Source organism: Streptopelia decaocto, assembly GCF_964273445.1.
Source record: "Streptopelia decaocto genome assembly, chromosome: 2".
Lineage (NCBI taxonomy): Eukaryota > Metazoa > Chordata > Aves > Columbiformes > Columbidae > Streptopelia > Streptopelia decaocto.
In genome coordinates, this window is record NC_138655.1 from 6,291,138 (window position 1) to 6,309,245 (window position 18,108).

Sequence of the window (18,108 nt, forward strand, 5' to 3'; positions counted from 1 at the left end):
ATGAATTCGCAGAAAGAACGAAAAGTATGAATTGCAGTGTCAGCTATGCAATTCTTTAGGTCCAGGAAAGTGTTAATATGAAAGTCAAACTGTATTTGAGTTTGTCTCTGAACTTGGACACTTAAATAAGGGAAAGATACCCGTTGCTTCCATCTGTTAATCCTACCTATGGATAAAATGTATTTAAATGTTGATTTTGTGTTGGTGGATGCATGATTTGTTTTTAACTGTTATTTAATATAATTATATGCATCATCTAATTGATACTTTAAAACCCTTTACAGCTGTGCTGGCTCAGGGGAAATGCCAGTGGAGGCTGTTCTTGCAAGAATTGCTTTTCTCTACCACCAAACCACAATCCCTAATGTTTTATTAGAATATCCAGGATAACCCATTGTCTTTGGTAGAGTTAGTGCCTTTGAGAAACAAAAAGCCAGTAATGGATAAATGCCTACTGAGTGTGGGTGGATCAGTCTGTGTGCAGTCTGATGCGTGCAAATAATTCAAGTAGCTGAAGGATTAAGGAGAAAACCAGCTGGTCTCTACACTGGTTCTTTGGGATCTATGAGGAAAGGGGTAGTATAGATCCTGTGCACATTGCCAATATGAGTAATGTGCTCATATAATTTTTCATACAGATACTTTAACATTTAAAAAATAAAACCATTTCTGTAGGGAGAACCTGGGCCACGAGGACCACAAGGCCAACCTGGACTTCCTGGACCTCCAGTAAGTTGTTTCTCTAACTGCTTGAAAACGCCAGAAACTGAAACTCAGATTGGTGTGAGGAATACATGTAAATCTTGTACATTATTCAGGAACTAAGATCTTAAACAGTGGCCCCAGGCTCCTGTTTTCTTCACTGCTGAAAGTGTCCTGCTGTGGATGGCCGCTCTGAACATCTGGAGGCAGTATCCAGGACATGGGCAGTCATCACACAGAGACAGACTTTGCCTCAAGGCTGTTGTCATGAAGAACCTGATTGTTTTCCTATTTCTAATGTCCTAAAGAGCTGTATGGGCATTCAGCACATCTCAGAGAGGCACTCACTAGTAACTTGAAAGCTATCACATAATGAAGGTCAGAAAACCCTTTCTGTAGAAGGAGTTGGCTTCATGCCACAGGGTCCTGCCTAAAATATTTTGTATATGAAAAGCAAGAGTTAGGTATGTGTGTTTGTGCTTCAACACAATTTTTGCAACAATTTAGACATGCCAGCACTCTTACTTCTGACTTAATTTAGCTGCTTCCAGTAATATTTTATAACACAGGTCTGCAGGGTAGCTCAGTTCAGACTGTCATTGCTGCCTCATTTGCAAATACTTTGCATTTTCTCACTTCTGAATTGTTTGTTGTGTTTCATTGTTGATTGGGTTTTGTAAAACTGATGGCATTGTGAAGGTGCATCACTTAGGTAAATCTGGTTTTAATTGTATAATTTAAATATAGTTATGTGCTCTGTGTTTAATCAGGGCATTGTCACTTTTCTCTATCCTGTTTTCTTATTCTTTTCTGCTCACAGGACAACATAATTATCAGGTAAGAGTTGTCTAGGTAGCCGTGCAGTAACGATAGCACAATACAGCTAGGGAGTGGTTATGTAATTCATTTGTTTTTCTTACTCAGTTAACTTTCTAAAACTTTTCACTTTTAAAGGGAGAGCCTGGTCTGGAAGGAAAACCTGGAGTCCCTGGTTTACCAGGTCAAAGGGTGAGTTTCTGTTTTTATTTAGTGTAAATCTCAAGAATCTGAGAACAGCTTTGCTCAATAAGACTTGACCAACTTTACATATACTTTTCTACTTATTTAAGGATCCTGGAGGCCCCAGTCCTTTTCTCTAGTCCTTCTTTATGGTCCAGGGACTTTCAGTACCTCTTTTATTTTATGCAGTGCCCTGTGGGACCCTAGGAAAGTTTTCTTTTTGTCACTTGTGCTCCTGTCTTTGTGTCTCCTCCTTGTTGTCAAGAGGACACTTGTTATGATTCTGAGTGTGTAGAGCCACTGGTAAGATGGAGGTGTTGAAAGTTCAGAGAAATGCTGTTGTCTTGGAAGTCAGATAAATGTGAAGACACTAGCAATGCTTATTACTTTCTAATCTGTTTGAAATGTACTCAAACAGAAGTTCGCACAAATGGGAGCTGGTATACCATTCTCTACCAGGAACTTAGATACTTTAGTTAAAAAAAAAATACATATATATTGTTTTTTCTCCAACTCAGAGTTATGTTTTGAAATATTCAAGTACCGATAAAAAGTAAATTTCACAGTGGGTCTCATCACACCATGTGAATGCTCTGAATCTGCCTTTCCTTGCTTCAGCCCATTTGTATGAAGAACATTTCTCTAGGCAATAGATAAGGGTGGGACTGAGAGATCCCTTTAACCTTTGTGGAGGCAGCCACTTTGGTCTCAGTACTGCTGTTTAATGGGTTATTTTTTCAGGTAGACACAGAGACTTGACCCATAAATCAAGCTTCATCCATAGATAAGATTGTGGGTGTTGCATGGGAAGCTTTGCACTTGAGTCAACACCAGTGCTGTCAAAGAGTGGGCGTGCAAGAGCTACTTGTGGGCATGGGAAGGTTGTGGGCAGAGAACAATACAGGGAAGAAATGCATTCTTTGGTTGGTGGTTTTCTACAGACTTTCCATTGAATTGCATGCTGTTAAATTGAGCTGTAAGTATGACTTTTAAGAATCTTCTCCTTCGGAGGATGCGACATTCAGTCTGGTGTTAATGCCACAGTTGAAAAGGGCATTTACTTGCTTTCATGTACTTTTCCAGTCCTCAGAAAATATCACCTAAACACTTTAGCAAATAACTGTGCTGTGCTTCAGTTATGAGTTAACAAGTTCTGAATTGTCCTGTTTCCAAAGCCTGCTGTGAAAAATTGTTTCTTGTATAAGATTAATAGAGCGTGTTAACTGGGGAAAGGACAGTGATCTGTCAGGATCTGCAACACGACAGAAAATGCTCCTGCTAATGATCATTTGATTAAATATGTCATTTGATCCATAGTGTCTTTGAAAGTTTCCCTAGACTCTGTTGTGTCTAGCTAGTTAGATTTCTTCTCCTAAGGGTCTTTATTAGTCATCAGACATCTTAGGTGGATAGATATATTTTTTTAATTAAAGACCATTATTCAATTAGTGAATACTAGAGATGAATCAAAGTCCTGGATCTACATGGAAAACCCATATGTGGGAGAGACAACAGATTAGCAGATACTACTGATTCACCATTAGTACAATTCTTGACAGAGCACAAATATAAATCCAGTCATTGATTACCATTCTATGTAAATTTGTTGGCAGAAAGCATTTATCTAGACAGACTTAGAAGTTAAAATGCCAAGAGCAGAAATCTCCTCAAATATTTGTTTGAGTCTGGGTTTAAATGACTGGATGTGAAGTGAGGGGAGGCTCTAAAGCCACAACTCAGAGATATGGTGAGCCCTCTTGCACACCCCTGAACAAGAAGAAGGCTCTCCAACAGCGATCAGGACATCAGTGTGGTCATGATACCTCAGTGTCATTGTGGGTCCAGTCCTGTCTTCTTGTAAGACTGGGCTTGTTGATTGGGTATTAGGAAAAAAATATTCACTAAAAGGATTGTCAGGCATTGGAACAGGCTGCCTAGGGAAGGGGCTGAGTGACCATCCTTGGAGGTATTTAAAAGACATATAGAAATGGCACCAAAGGACATGGTTTAGTGGTGGACTTGACAGTGCTGGGTTTATGGTTGAACTCGATCTTAAGGGTCTTTTTCCAACCTAAATTATTCTATGATTCTATTCGAAGAACTGCACATCTCTTCCTTCTGCTCTCCCTGTAAATAGGGGTAGGTGTGTAAAGTTGTACAAGCAAACCAAACAGCCAGAGCAGTTGTGAGCATGGGTTTGTCTATCACTGAGCACACCTTTGGGTCATGCCAAGTAGTCATCAGTCACAAATGACCCTGCTCTGCAGGGTGACTGTACCCGGCAGGCTGGATTACAAAGGTTCTCTTCCTTTGTGAAAAGGAGATTTTAGCTGTATGAACCCAAGCTTCTGTGCTCTTTGCACATGAAACCCTGGCCCATTGTATTTAGCACAGACGTAGCCTTCTTCCCTGTGGTGAGAACAGAAAAACCAGGCATAGCTGGAGACAAATTCGGGACTACTTTTCAGTATTGTTAGCAAACCTGTGCAGAACAGCTGAATATCACTAACCATCTGTTTGGCTAATTCCTCTGCTGTTTTATGCAGAGGGTGTTTCTAGACGTGATGCTACAACAACTTATATCTCCTGAAAATTTGGTTCTTGAAGTACTTTATAACTATACTATACTGATATCTTGTAATGTAAGGGACAGATTTCAATGCAAGATTGATTTCAGGACCTTCTCAAGTAGTGCACTGCAAAGGGGTTGATGTAAAGTGATTACTGTTTTGCAATGTGATTCAACCTCAGTTTTGCTTTATAGTCCTCAACCAAGATGTAAATGAAGTTGGCACATGCACAGAGCCCCTGTCCTAACACAGGACTGCAGATATGACCATTTGTTGGAGTTCTTAGAATCCTCCAGTACTTTAGTTAGCCATAATGCAACTGGCACAAACTACTAATGGAGTAAAGATGTGTTTGGAACAATTTCATATAGGAATTAATGTCTCATAACAGTCTGCTGGAAGTGAAGGATCCTGAGCTGTGCAAGGACAGAGGCAATGTAGGCTGGTGTTAGAAATACGATACAACAGCCACCTACACAGTGTGTAGATTTCATAGAAGATGACATATTGTGCCAAACACCCTTGTGACAGTTTGTCTGACAGGTAAAGGGTCATTTATTTTTGGAAGATTTCTAGGAAAAGAGGAAACATTATATTCTTTTAGCCTCAAATCACTTTTTCTGCTGTTGCTGAAGAAATAAAAGAATACACGGGCTACAGTTGCCAATAAAAAGGCGTATTCTTTATAGAATCACAATTTGTGTTATAGTAAAGAAAGTGTCAGTTTCATTTCTTAAGATGGCTACTGAAAGCCTGTATATATCAACTGTTCTTGGAGCAGTTGCAGAGTCTTCTCCTAATGTGCGGTATAAGTATGGCTGAGTAATCAAGTGTCATTAAGAAGCCCTGTCATCAGGGCTTCCGATGACCTAAGGCTTCTTCTGGCCTTTGTATTAAGACCATCTTACAGATTGCTTAAGATCAAGAACCAGGGCTCAGTATTGGGGCCAGTTCTGTTTAATGTCCTTATCAACGATCTGGATGAGGTGATTGAGTGTGCCCTCAGTAAGTTTGCAGATGACACCAAGGTGGGTGGGAGTGTTGATCTGCTGGAGGGCAGGAAGGCCATACAGAGGGATCTGGACCAGCTGGATCGATGGGCTGAGGCCAATTGTCTGAGGTTGAACAAGGCCAAGTGCTGGGTCCTCACTTGGGTCACAACAACCCCAGGCAGCACTACAGGCTCGGGGAAGAGCGGCTGGAAAGTGCCTGGGGGAAAAGGACCTGGGGGTGTTGGTGACAGCGGCCGAACATGAGCCAGTCTGTGCCCAGGTGGCCAAAAAAGCCACCAGCATCCTGGCTTGTGTCAGAAATAGTGTGGCCAGCAGGACTAGAGAGGGGGTTGTTCCACTGTACTTGGCACTGGTGAGGCCTCACCTCTGACAATTCACATCCGCCCTTTGATCCTGTCTTGGGGCAGGAGATAACAATTCCAACCTGAAACAGGAAAATGGGTTTTGTTCATTTTATTAGTCAGCTGCTTCTCAGTTCCTGGAACCTGACATCTATTTTTTGACAATGATACCCTCATATCAAGAGCACACAGTGGGAAGAAAGAAGCTTTGCTGTTCCCATCTGTCTTATAAGACCTTTCAGTGATAGACAATACTGTGTCTTTGATTTTACTCAAACTACCTGAAAAAGAAACAGAACTCTGAGAGTCTCTTTCCATCTTAGTTTTGGTTTTGCTGATTTTTTTTTTGTCTTTTTTTTTTTTTTTTTCCTCTTTCTGTCTTTTTTATTCTGTGAAATTGAAAGGAATTGAAGTGCCTTGATTCTCCTCTTAAGATTTTTGACACCTGATCTACTGAAATATTTTTCGGAAATAAACACAACATTTTTTACTTGATAAACACAAAATGTGTGGATGTCTGACTTGCTTCTGGAAAGCATGCAGATCTTTGAGTAATCCAGCCTAAACACAGAGTTCTTCTGAAGTATGCTCCAAATAACCTGTACTTCAAGAACTTACCTCTTATTGAAATGATACAAGTTCATTTAAGTGATCGAAATTTCAGAAGGAAACTGAAAGAAAACATCTATTTATCCTATAGTAGTATTTTCCACATAGGCATGAGGTATCAACTAACTAGATCCATTTTGTATTTGATATACTGTACTGCAGCTTGGCTTTCTAAATTGGCATTGTCAAAATATTCCCATGCTCAAAGAACAATCAGTGCAAATAAAAAAAAAAATCAGGAGTCTCATAGGATAGTAAGAATTTTCTCATATGGAAAAAAAAAAAAGAAAAATATTTTTTTTTAAATAGTAGCCTTTAATGAATGTCATTCTCTATGATTGAAACTCCAATGTACATTAGTCAGACAGATAAGTAGTAATAATTCCCCTTTTTTCAAGTTAGTTCATGCACAAAATAATTTATGTGAATGAGAGTGAGTTGGATGTAGAAACAGATAGCATAGAAAAAATTTACTGCAAGACCCTTTTTATTGAGATCTAATTGCGAAGTTTGGTGTTGCGGTCTGTCAGGTTGGAGGTGCAAGGACGAGATGCAGCTCCAGCAGTTACAAAGAGGTGTCTTCTGCATCTTGAACTCAGCTGTCATGTTTCAGCAGGTTTTCATGCTCATGTGTCCAGGTCCCCTGAACGTTTATCCCTGAAGTCAGAGCAGCACAAAAAGCTTAACAGACCATTCTTGACTCTTTACAACTAGATTACAAGGCTGTGACTCTTAGTAAAAGCTACACTTTCGTTTTACAATAGAGCCTAAAGGGTCTTGTTAAAACTGAGGGCTACTGGGTTTAAGGCACACCCTCCACCCAGAAAAGAACTTGCTAATACATGAAAGATTTTCCCCTTTTAGCTGTCACAGGGGAGATAAATTTGTCAGCTACCTGGAGGTCTGCTGAGCTTTTCTTTGTGTGTTTGACGGTGGGACAGAAATACATATATTTGACTTTCCTCTTCTTGACTAAACTCTCTCCTAAGTGGGTTGTTGCATATGATATTCCAGTCCTGGCCAGTCACAACTTGAAATGGGCAATCAACACTATTTGAATGCTTATTTCTTGGTGTGTGAACTCCCTTTGATTTGAACCACCAAGGGAAGGAGAAAGTTGATTAGTGTGCTCAGGGAGAGATGTGCAAATAACCCAGGAAACAGAGGAGAATGAGTTTGCCCAGCACACTCTGTAGACTTTTTGGAAAGAGCCAGTCCCAACATACAATTTCTCTCAATGTCCAGAAGTCCCCATAGCCCATATTTTTATTTGTCATTACAGCCCACATGATCACTGATTAGCTGTCCAGCACTGATGGTGTTTGCATCCTCAAGCTAGAGAGAGGTTCTCACTTCACAGAATCACAGGATCACAGAATGGTTGGGATTGGAAGGGACCTCTTGAGATCATCTAGTCCAATCTACCTGCCAAAGCAGGTTCACCAGAGCACATTGCACAGGAATGTGTCCAGGGGGTTTTGAATGTCTATAGAGAAGGAGATTGCATAATCTCTCTGGGCAGCCTGTTCCAAATTAATTTTCTTCTTAATTTATTGTCATTGTCTAATACATACGGAGATTGTAAAAGGCTCTAATGCCTTCAGGGAGTCCAAACATTGATTAAAAGTGTTAGATTTCTTCTGGGTCCTCTAGTAATGTAGAGTTAGAAGGACAGAGCTGAAAGGGGTAGTCCTAGCACCCCATCTAGCTTACAAAGGAAATAGTTGGCATTGATGCTAGCAGTCTTTCACAATTAAGAATGCTTCCTATGCACTTGGTACCAAACTCACCTCTGTTCCTGTGCCAAACCCCCTGGAAAACCATGCCATGAAAATATATGGCAATTCTGGCTGTTGGACAGCAAGGTAAGAAAGAGTCCTGAGCTATGATACCTTTCAAAATTTCCCCTCTGGCAGAGTGGAGTCAACATTTTCCCTTGGTTTCTCATCTTCTGTATGGCAAAGGTCTTCCCAATGGATGGTTGTGTTCATATTATCAGTAGTCATGGGTGTTTGAAATGTTCAGACAACGTTGCCTGCCCTTGCAAAGTTCAGCAGTGCAAATATAGAAATGTAAGCAGTTAACAAAAAGAAGGAAAAAGGGGTTTATGGTGTTGATTAAATCCAAAGTGAAACTGTAATTTTCAGTGAGGTGAATATATCCATTTCAACTAAACCACACATTTTTAATTGTGCTATTGTTCAAATAGCTGATGAAGGCAAATAACATATATTTCATATAGTCGAAGAGTACACATTCTTACACACTTAGCTGATTCTTACTGTAAGTAACAGAGCATAATTGCTGGTTTTCTCTGTCATATTATTTGGTGATGCGACATTTTACTGAACTTTGCTCTCATAGGTATAATTTATCCCAGCAAGTATTTCTATACTTTGTAGACTGGCTGTAATGTTACGGAGCAAATCTGTTGTAGTTTTATTTTGGCTAACTTCTGAGTGGCCAAAATGTCCCCTTCACAATAGGAAATTACGCTCCCAGACTCTCTGTTGGTATAATTATATACTGCTTTAAGGGGTTTCTCAGGGTTTTGAAAAGCACCAAAGTTTCTCAGTGTTATACCCAAGGAAAGTGTAGGCTCCTTTCACATCTCTCATTGCTGCTACAGATTAATGTGCCTGGCCATCAGTGTGGAAACAGAATAACCTGTGTACTTGTCACAGGAGTTATGTCCTTCCTCTCTCTTCTCAGCTTTTGAGATGGGTTTGGGTAGAAGGCGATGCTGCTACATCCATCCTCAGGTTACCCAAATAATATTTTTCAGGTGATACAAGTTTCCAAAATGCAGCAGGTTTAGCAAACTGGAACCAAGTAAAGCCCATAAGCTACAGAGCTGCTAAAGCCCCATTCTATGGGCCTCCAAAATAAGGTCTACATGTAATACTTGCATCTCTTCACTTGCAAGGTTATAATGCTCATTGGGATTTTATTGGCCTGAACACTAGTGTACATATCACCCATTGTGGTTCTGTATAGAGTAAAAAACAGGGTGTATTCACACTCTCCAGCTTGTGATATCTGGGTGACTACTTAGGGAGCTTATTCCATTTTGCTCCTTCAAAGGGTTATCAGTGGTGTTTATATCAGGTTCCTGCCTCTAAGGTAGTCTCTGAATTAGAGTCTAAGGAGATGTACAAACGTGAGGGGAGGTACAAGTTGGCTCATAAATATTCTCGGTGACCAATGAGATTGGTGGGACATGAAGGAATAAGTTACACCATGTTGTTATGCTGGCCTCAGAGTTGTAACTGTGGAACCAGACACCTTCATGCATGGCTGCCATGTTGATAGGAAGCTGGAGATGGCATGAAGTCATCTCCCATGTCTGGACCCACACACCTCATTCTGTGTGCTCTATTCATAAGCTTATCTATTTATTTAAATTAGTACTTTAACAGTGTCCTTTGCATGGTCACCCTGGCAGTTGGCAAAAGGGGCATCTTTAACTAGAGAATATATGTTGAATCATGTGGGGACATGTGCCCTTAAAAATGGGCTCTTTCTGACTTTGACAAGTGAAGAAGTGATGGATGTTGAAAAAGCAGAAAGATCACTCATGTACTTGAGTATATAATGCATATTTTTATCAGTATTGAGGTCCTGGAAATTACTATACTCCTTTAAAATATATGTATATATATATTTTTTTATATATATTTATATATATATTAATGTGAAAAATAAGGAAAATAACAGATTCTGACACATCAGTTAGTGAAACTCAGACAAAACTATGATGAAACCTTGGGTTGTTTGTAATATTTTAGTTTTTTCACTCATTTAACTCAGCAGGAATTATACAAATTGTGTCTGGACACATTTCAGTGAAGAAAAAACCATGGGAAAATTATATATATATCTTATAACATTTCTGTATGACCAATCACATCAACAGTGACATGAACCTTGCTTAGATTTTTGTAGTGTCCATCTAAAAAGAAAATCAGTTTTGGTGAGAAGTAGGAATGAGGGGAGTGAAATCACTTTTCCATGTCTCTCAGATATTTACGTGACTCCTCTTTTACCCTTGTCGTATATTACTAATGACCTCAGAAGTATTAATGATTCAGTGTCTGCTACATGTCAGGGAACAACAGATTAGTTTCACAAGAAAGCTGACTTGCCCAAAGTGGCACAGCAAGTCAGCTGTTGGGTTGACAAACAAATTCAGGCTCTGCCTGAACTCCAGTGTCCATGCATCCTTACTCCATCCTTTCTTCCTCTTTTTCCTCATGTAGGTCTTCTTATTGTGAAGTATTTGATGTCAAATCCATGGGCAACAGAGGTGCTGCAGCATCCATATAGGTGCATTTGTCTCAAGGCTAGACTCCAGGTCCTGGCTTGTCCTTCCCTTGCAGCAGCAAAGCTCTCTGGTTTCTCTGGAGAAATCTTTTTTTTTGCTTGCAGAGGAGTCAGTGAACTCTGAATTTTTCTACAGTAATGGTGGTAAAGCACAGGAAGAGTTTTCTTAGAGAGGTGGTAGATGTGCCCTATCCCTGGAGACATCCCAGGCCAGGCTGGATGGGGCTCTGAGCAACATGATCTAGTTGAAGATGTCCCTGCTTATGGCAGGGGTTGGACTATATGAGCTTTGAAGGTCCCTTCCAATCCAAATTATACTATGATTTTGTGATTCCACGATTCCTTGATGGTAATGCCAACCCCAGTTAGAAATGCATCATGGATTCCTGTTTTCTGGCTTAGAGATAGTGAATCTTTTATATTCATTATCAGCCAGGGTTCTTAATTATTTCTTAATATATGAGACATTGCCAGAAACACAAGGAACACTGCTTGGCTTTGCTGAGGAGGGGTGAAGGGCTAGACTGCAGCAAGGAAAGTGCCTCTCAGCATGTGTCTACACGTGGTACCTCCTTTGGCTGCATCTCAGCACTGTGACTTCTCTGACCCTCCGTGGGCAGCACCCAGGTGGGACTGCAGAGTGTGAGAGAAGCCAAGACGTGCATGAGACCAACCCTCATCTGTAGGGGCTATTGTCACCATCTGGGAGATACAGACCTGTCAAAGACAACTGGATTTTCTTATCCAAATAGTGTCTGCTGCCTTCATTTCTAGCTGGTGTGTTTTGTGTACTCATATTAGAGTGATTTATGAGTTTTGAGGTGAAAGGCTTTGGAAAGTCAGTAGCAGTCTTTGCCCCCGTTTCTAATATTTGCTCCTCTGTTGAACATACAGGGCAAAAAGGGAGAACCAGGATTCCCAGGAATCAATGGTCTGATCGGCCCTCAGGTAAGTGATAATTTCTCCATTTTTATGTAATATGTGGAAAACCATATTTTGTGGCAACAGGTTGCTCGGAACAACAATGCAGCATGCCGTGAGCTAGTTCTCTTCTCATCTGCACCATCTTTGAAATAGGTATTTCTCCTTTAATAGCCAAATTAAATTGTCCTGTTGTGACTGAGAGAAGTCTGCCTGTCTGGCAGCAATCACTTTCACCTTTCACAGTTTTTCAGTATCTTTAAATAGGGGCATAAAGAGATGTTTTGTATATGATCTCCCCACTGTTTGTGCACAGAGCACTATCATTCCGGAGGGAAAGCAGTGATTTGTGTTTTGTAATATTTAGGCCAGTGTCTCAGCTAATTGTTGGCTGTGTGAATTGGCAATTGCAGATATACCTCCTGTGCTACTGTATTGAGGGAAGAAGCAGTTTAAAAGGTATTTGCTATTCAGAAAACACACTTCTTAGAGCACAAGACTCTTTCTGTGGCTTTGATACTCACATTTCTACTTGTTATAGAGGAATAGTTGTTGGCTTATTGAGGAAGGTAGAGACAGGAGCTTAAAACGAAATGTTTATTCTCCCTGTGAGGAAGAATGTCTTAAGTTAATGACCCCTTAGCTCCTTTTTTTTTTAAAGCTTTTGGCAAGATAGTGCTCCAAATTGCACCATTGGTAACATTGTCAGGGCAAAATAGTGCTGTGTATGTCAAAAATTGTCAGAGAGGATTTGGCATGACCTTGGATCAGCCCGTTCTGCCCTGTATTGTAATAGCACTGGCACTTGCCTCTGGCTTGGTTTCTTGCTAACTTCGTAGCCAAATTCAGCTGACTCGATTCACTTTGTAGGGTCACCCCTTCAATAAGAAATATATCTGTGGGAATGTCCTTGAACGGGAAAGATGCAACCTCACTTTAAGCTGACCACGCAGGATGAAACCAAGCCTTTCCTTCCTTCACTTTACAATAATAAATTAAGAAACTGGGTCTTTGGCTTTGGGATTTTATTTCAAGAACCAGTTAAGTTTTGGACTGTAATGAAGAGCTCCTGTTACCACAGCTGTTGGTGATGTATTGCAATAAACGCCACACTGCTAGACAGCAGATACGGATTTTTCATTTGTTTCCTCTGGCAAGCTATGCCCTTGTAACCACGAAACATGATCCAGAAATGGGTTTTCTGGCAGAAGTTTTGTAACAGGCCGTTCACATGTCTGTGGAGGCTGTAAAGAGAGACAATCCAGGAGCTTGTGATGCTGTGCAGGTGAGGGCCCTTGTGTCCAGCTGGGAACCTTACCCCACGAAACAACACTTGATATGAGTTAATGTATTTTTAAGACTTTTTCTTTTGGTAGAGTATCTAGTTTGCATGTATTTCATCAGCAGCCTTCAAAAGGAATGAAGACAGTATTTCTAATGGATTTAAAAGATTTTGGGGTGTGTGTGTGTGTGTGTTATGATTTTTTTAGTGCGTTTGTTGTTGTTGTTTTGTTTTGTTCTTTTGTTTGTTTTCCATTGGATAACATTAAAAGGTCCCCCCTCAAGCCTTCTTAACCATTGGGAGAGGTTTTTCCTTGCTTTTGGAGGAAGGTTTTTCTCCGTTCAGTATTTCTGAGATACCCTGACTATCCATCCAAACTTGCTCAGCTCAAGTTCTCTATAAATTTAAAAAATATATATGCATGTGTTAGCGATTTTATAAATGTGTCTGAGAAAATTGCTGACAAGGCATTAAGTAATTTTCCTTTCCACACAGGCTAAATAAAGTTAGCAAAATTCATGTTAATTAAAATCATGTACAGTGCGAGCCTCATTGAGGGATGCTTAAATTGACTGTTCCTCCCGCTAACTGTAAGAATGGAAAAAAATATTGCTCCTATTTCTGCAATAGAACTCTGTTCTGGACATATTACTGCAGATTTCCATATTTCTGTTTGGGGAAAGTGCTTACATTCAGTTTGTGACAAAACTACTTTCCAGCTTAACAGCACTTTTTGTGACATTTGGTTTCTTAAGCACTCTATCAGCATTTTTTTATCTTAATCAGCCTATTTCCCTAAGAATATCCAAGAAGAAAAGTGCCTTCCTTATGCTGTAGTTGCATGGATATTCTTCCAAGTCACATATGGAAGTCTGTGTCACCTGTTCCTGTGCTATATCCATAGTGCTGAGGGCCAACTGAGTTATGTTGGCCATATATAAGCTAGATTTGGACTCTAAAATAAGCTGCCTTTCCTCTGCTATTTTAAATTTAAGTGTTGTTTTGTTTTCTGAGCTGGTTCCTCCCATCGATAGCTGTGTGGGAGAAAGGTAGGAGTAGTTATAGGAGCTGTAGAAGGCACATTGTTGCTGAAAGACATAGAAAGGACCACCTGAAGTTATGGTTGGGCTTTGTCAAGAAAAATAATTGCTGCCATCCTCAGTCTGATTGAGAAGCCACAGAAGGATGAAGAAGCTGTGTGAGGGAACCATCCTGAGGGCTGCTCTGGAGCAGAGTCAACAGATGCAGTGATGAACTGCAGTCGAGATGATATCAGTCTGATTCTCAAGGACCAATGACTGGCTGTGGTCACTTTTGAGTTATCAATAATTTAAGTGTCAAATCCCGAAGCAGCAGCTAGGAGGCAACTTCTCAACTGGCCTGGGGATGTTTTGTGGCAGTAGGATAGCTCCAGTTTTGCCTCTCTTCTTGTACACACCAACTCAAACTAGATTTTTGTCCAGAAAAGATTTTTAGATTTTTTTTTTGTTTTGTTTTGGTTTTTTTTCCTTCTAAATTAGCTGTGGTGGTGAACCAGTCCATGTGCTTATTTGCTCTGTGTTGTCCAGTCAGCACCCCCAAAAACAAACATTTATTTTCCAGTGACCTTTAAAAACGGTGCATCTTGCAACATCATTAAGCCATGGAGTAGACACTCTGGGTTTTACTTCCCCTCTGGATATGAATGATTTTCCTGCAGCAAGGACACAGACATCTGAACTCATAATGTGTTTATATTGTTATTATTTATTTGTACTATTTTGGTTTCCAGGAACCGTAATCATCAGCCAAACTTCTATTGCAGCAGGCTGTTCAAATGCAGACTGAAAAATGAGCATTTGTGTAAAGTGATTTCAGTTGAAATAGTTGGATGAATACCAAGCATGGGAAACAACAAGGCTGTGCATTTCTACATGTTCACCTGAGATCTTGTTGTGCCTGATCTATCCCATCACCCGTTGATAGGAACAGTTCAGAGAAGGGGATGAAGGGTATTGATGAAACACCTTTGAAAATGTTTTTCTAGGCATTAGAAGAAAGCAGATATGCAGTTAGGTAGTTTATGCCAAGTGAGCCATGAGACTCAGCAGAGAGAGGAATTGACGCCCCAATGCTAACTGAGGGTTCAGACACCCTGAGCTGTATCCCTGAATTACCAGAGCTGGGATTCAGCCCCAAATACAAGGACTTGTTGGACTAAGGATGGTGTTGCATGTGTCTGGGCTCCTGTTTGTGAAGGTCCACTTAATATCATCAGTGGAGCCTGAAGCTCTGCTAAATCAGGTACCTACCAATGGTCCACTGACCCACTCTCTGGATTCTCCAAGCTGAGCAGGTACATACTTTCCATGTGTGAGACAGCAAAACAAGTCAAAACTCTTTGAGTTTTAAGCTAAAATGCCATATCTCACCCTTGCAATACATTTGGGCTGTTACTGAGGTTTGCCTTACGCTAGATAACCTGGTGGTGTAACTAAGACCAGTACAAGCTGTACCTTTTGTGGTCTTTGCTGGCAGTGATTTAATTAGTATAGACTTGTCTATAGGGCGTGAGCTCAAGCCCAGCTTTTCTTAAGTAATTCAGGAAACAAATTATATCCTCTGAAATGCACGGTGTCCTTAACGTCCTTTTTATAATGCAAGTTAAATACAGCGAAATGTAAAAAAAGGACACAGGCCCCAGCTGCAAAGCTCAAATTGAATTCAAACTATGTCAGTGCTGCTTGAAATTGGAAGATATTGCTCAGAGTTATCTTTAACAAGATCTATACCTTTAACAAAAATAAAGAAAAAAAAGTCTACACCGGTGCAGATCACTAATAACACTGAAATGAAAGACCATAAGGGAAGTTTTTTTGTTGTTTTTCTCATTTGCTGCACTGACTCAGTAAACCAACTTAAAGCAACCACATAAGGAAATAAATCTTCCTCTATAGACAGAAGAGATCATGTCTATATCTTACACTTAAAGTAATGAAATTAAAAAAATACTACCTTTCACTGGAAGCAGTAAATTCTCGTGGAGAGACTGCTTTGTACAAAGTCAACTTTATTCAGTACTTTTACAGAGCTGGAAAGACAGTTCAGAGAATTTTTTTTGAAAAAAACTTTATTTTAAAAAATAATGTTGGTATGACCATTACAATGCCACCTGGTGAAATAACTTGAGACCTCATCTGCTCATGAATTATGACACCATCACTGAACCATGATTAAAGAGTATGCATCATAAGTAAATGCTCACATCCGATGGCTCTTCAGGCTTTTGTTTTTTGGTGTCATCAGCACCAACGTTTTCCTATATCCTCTAATCTTTGTCCTGGTTTGTAAGGCAGGATTTAAGCAAAGAGAACAATATGGTGCTCTAATACAGAATTACTGAAAATAATTCACAGGAGTTGTGCTGGTGGATACTGTAGTGCCTGGGGTGAGAAATTAAGAGCAGATTTGAGCACCTGGTACCAGTGACCGCTCAGATCCAGCAGAGGAAAAATGGAGAGTTGGAGTAGAAAGTGACATGGTGAGACACATGGACGGCTCCACAAACCTACCTGTAACGGCAACATTTTTGATGGGAGAGAAGTGGAAATAAAGGGAAGACAGCACAAAGTCAACAGTAGGAGTTTGTGGGAGCTTTCTGAGAGGTGAAATTGCAGGGAGTAATTGGGTTTGAAGGAGAAACGAGCACAGACACTGGTGGAGAAAAGGCTGTCGTGCAATTCGCTGTCATTGTGGCAGCAGACAGGATGCTCCTGCATGTTCCAGAGGTTCTTCTCATTCATAAAGCTGGCATGCTGCCCAGACCACAGTCTGTTTTGACATGGGTTAAGGGCTTATCTAAGCCTTTCTCATTATGCAAGAGAATCCAGTCATTGACACGGAATGATACACAGAAAATATGTCTGTGCAAGCCTTGCCTCCAGAGACAGATATCTGGAAATGCCATCAGACTTCAGTTTCCATCTTGGAATGGAATTTGTTCACCTCCCTCTAAAACACATCCATCCGTTCTTTCATGGAAAAGAGATTTAGGCCGAGCAGCCTACTGATGTAATCACAGCCAAAGGTTTTTGTTCCTTTTCAGAGCTTCCTTAGGGAGTGCAGAACCCAAATCTTAATAACTCTACCTTTCCTTTCCCAGCTTGTCTTTCAGCAAGGTATACACTAGAAGAGAACACCCTTTAGTCGATGCTGGAGGACAGACACAGCTGGTCCTCCAATATGTAAAGTGTCAGATTTCTGTCTTGAGAAGTGTCCCTGCATTACATTGTCTAAGGAATGGAGATGGCTGAAACACAAGCCAGAAAAATCCACACACTCCCCCAATGTTTATGAAGATGTCCCACTCCACGACACACACACACCTCTACACAGTATTTGGACTTTAATGAACATTTGGAATACTTCCGTTTCAAAACAACAGTTTGAAAATACTTTGGTTTAAACATTTTGATAAAAGAGCCACGTTTTGCATTTGTTTTTCAAACTGAGTTGGTGGAGTTCTGCTTTAGAATAAAGTTTTCATATATCAGTTTTTTTCTTCAGCATGTAGGAAGCACACATCAGTCTTCACCAGCCAGAAAAAGAAACACTCCATGATTAATTTTTTGTATAGATCAGAGCTTTAAAGGGACAACACTGGGGACTGGATTTGTGACAGGGTCTCTCATCTGTATAATTCATCAAATGATCACTAAAAAAGGTGATGAGTAAAATTGAGTACTTGAATCTGGATTCAGTTACAAAAGGGAAGCAAATAAACAATGATGTTGAGATTTTGGGGTTAAACATTAGAGGCTGTCCTGCTGTAGCTGTTTTATGGATTTTTTTTGTTTTTTAAATCACAAATAAATGTTGTCAATTTGGTCTTTTCCAAATGCTTATGAATAATAGTCCTTGCTCTGAAGTACACTCAGAAATCAGGAGAATGGCTACAATAACAGAAATTTATACACAAGTGAAGCTGATTTGCTCTGGACAGTAGCAAAAGGGAGGGCTCTATACAGGAAAATGATATATTTCTGCAGCTTCCTTGTGATTGTGCCATTTTATTTCTCTGTGTGCCAGTCACTTTCTATAGCCCAAGTTGCAGAAAGCAAGAAATTCAATATGACAGTAGATATACTGGTGCACACAGTCAGCTGAAGCATCTCCTGGGTGGTCATTATGTAAAACTTTCTACATCCCTCTCAGAGAGGGTTTTATCACAAGAGCTTTCCATTAGTGGCTGTAACATTCATTGAAGCAACATGTGGTGACACTACCTGAGTAAGGCAGTCTTGGGCATGATGTCCCAGATGATGGAGAGCAATGAAACTGAGTTATTCGTGGCAAGTTAGGGTAAGGAT

At 40.2% G+C, this 18,108-nt stretch overlaps 1 protein-coding gene across 4 annotated transcripts in view; it reads left to right on the forward strand.

The window, feature by feature from the left end:
- The window catches only part of COL22A1 (collagen type XXII alpha 1 chain), a 233,084-nt gene that overhangs the window by 144,254 nt on the left and 70,722 nt on the right, over positions 1 to 18,108 (forward strand). For all 4 annotated transcript variants that reach the window (XM_082043903.1, XM_082043901.1, XM_082043904.1 and 1 more), the window contains 3 exons: positions 676 to 729; positions 1,657 to 1,710; positions 11,452 to 11,505. In XM_082043903.1, coding sequence (XP_081900029.1) covers positions 676 to 729; positions 1,657 to 1,710; positions 11,452 to 11,505 — 162 coding nt within the window. The remainder of the gene's footprint in view (positions 1 to 675; positions 730 to 1,656; positions 1,711 to 11,451; positions 11,506 to 18,108) is intronic.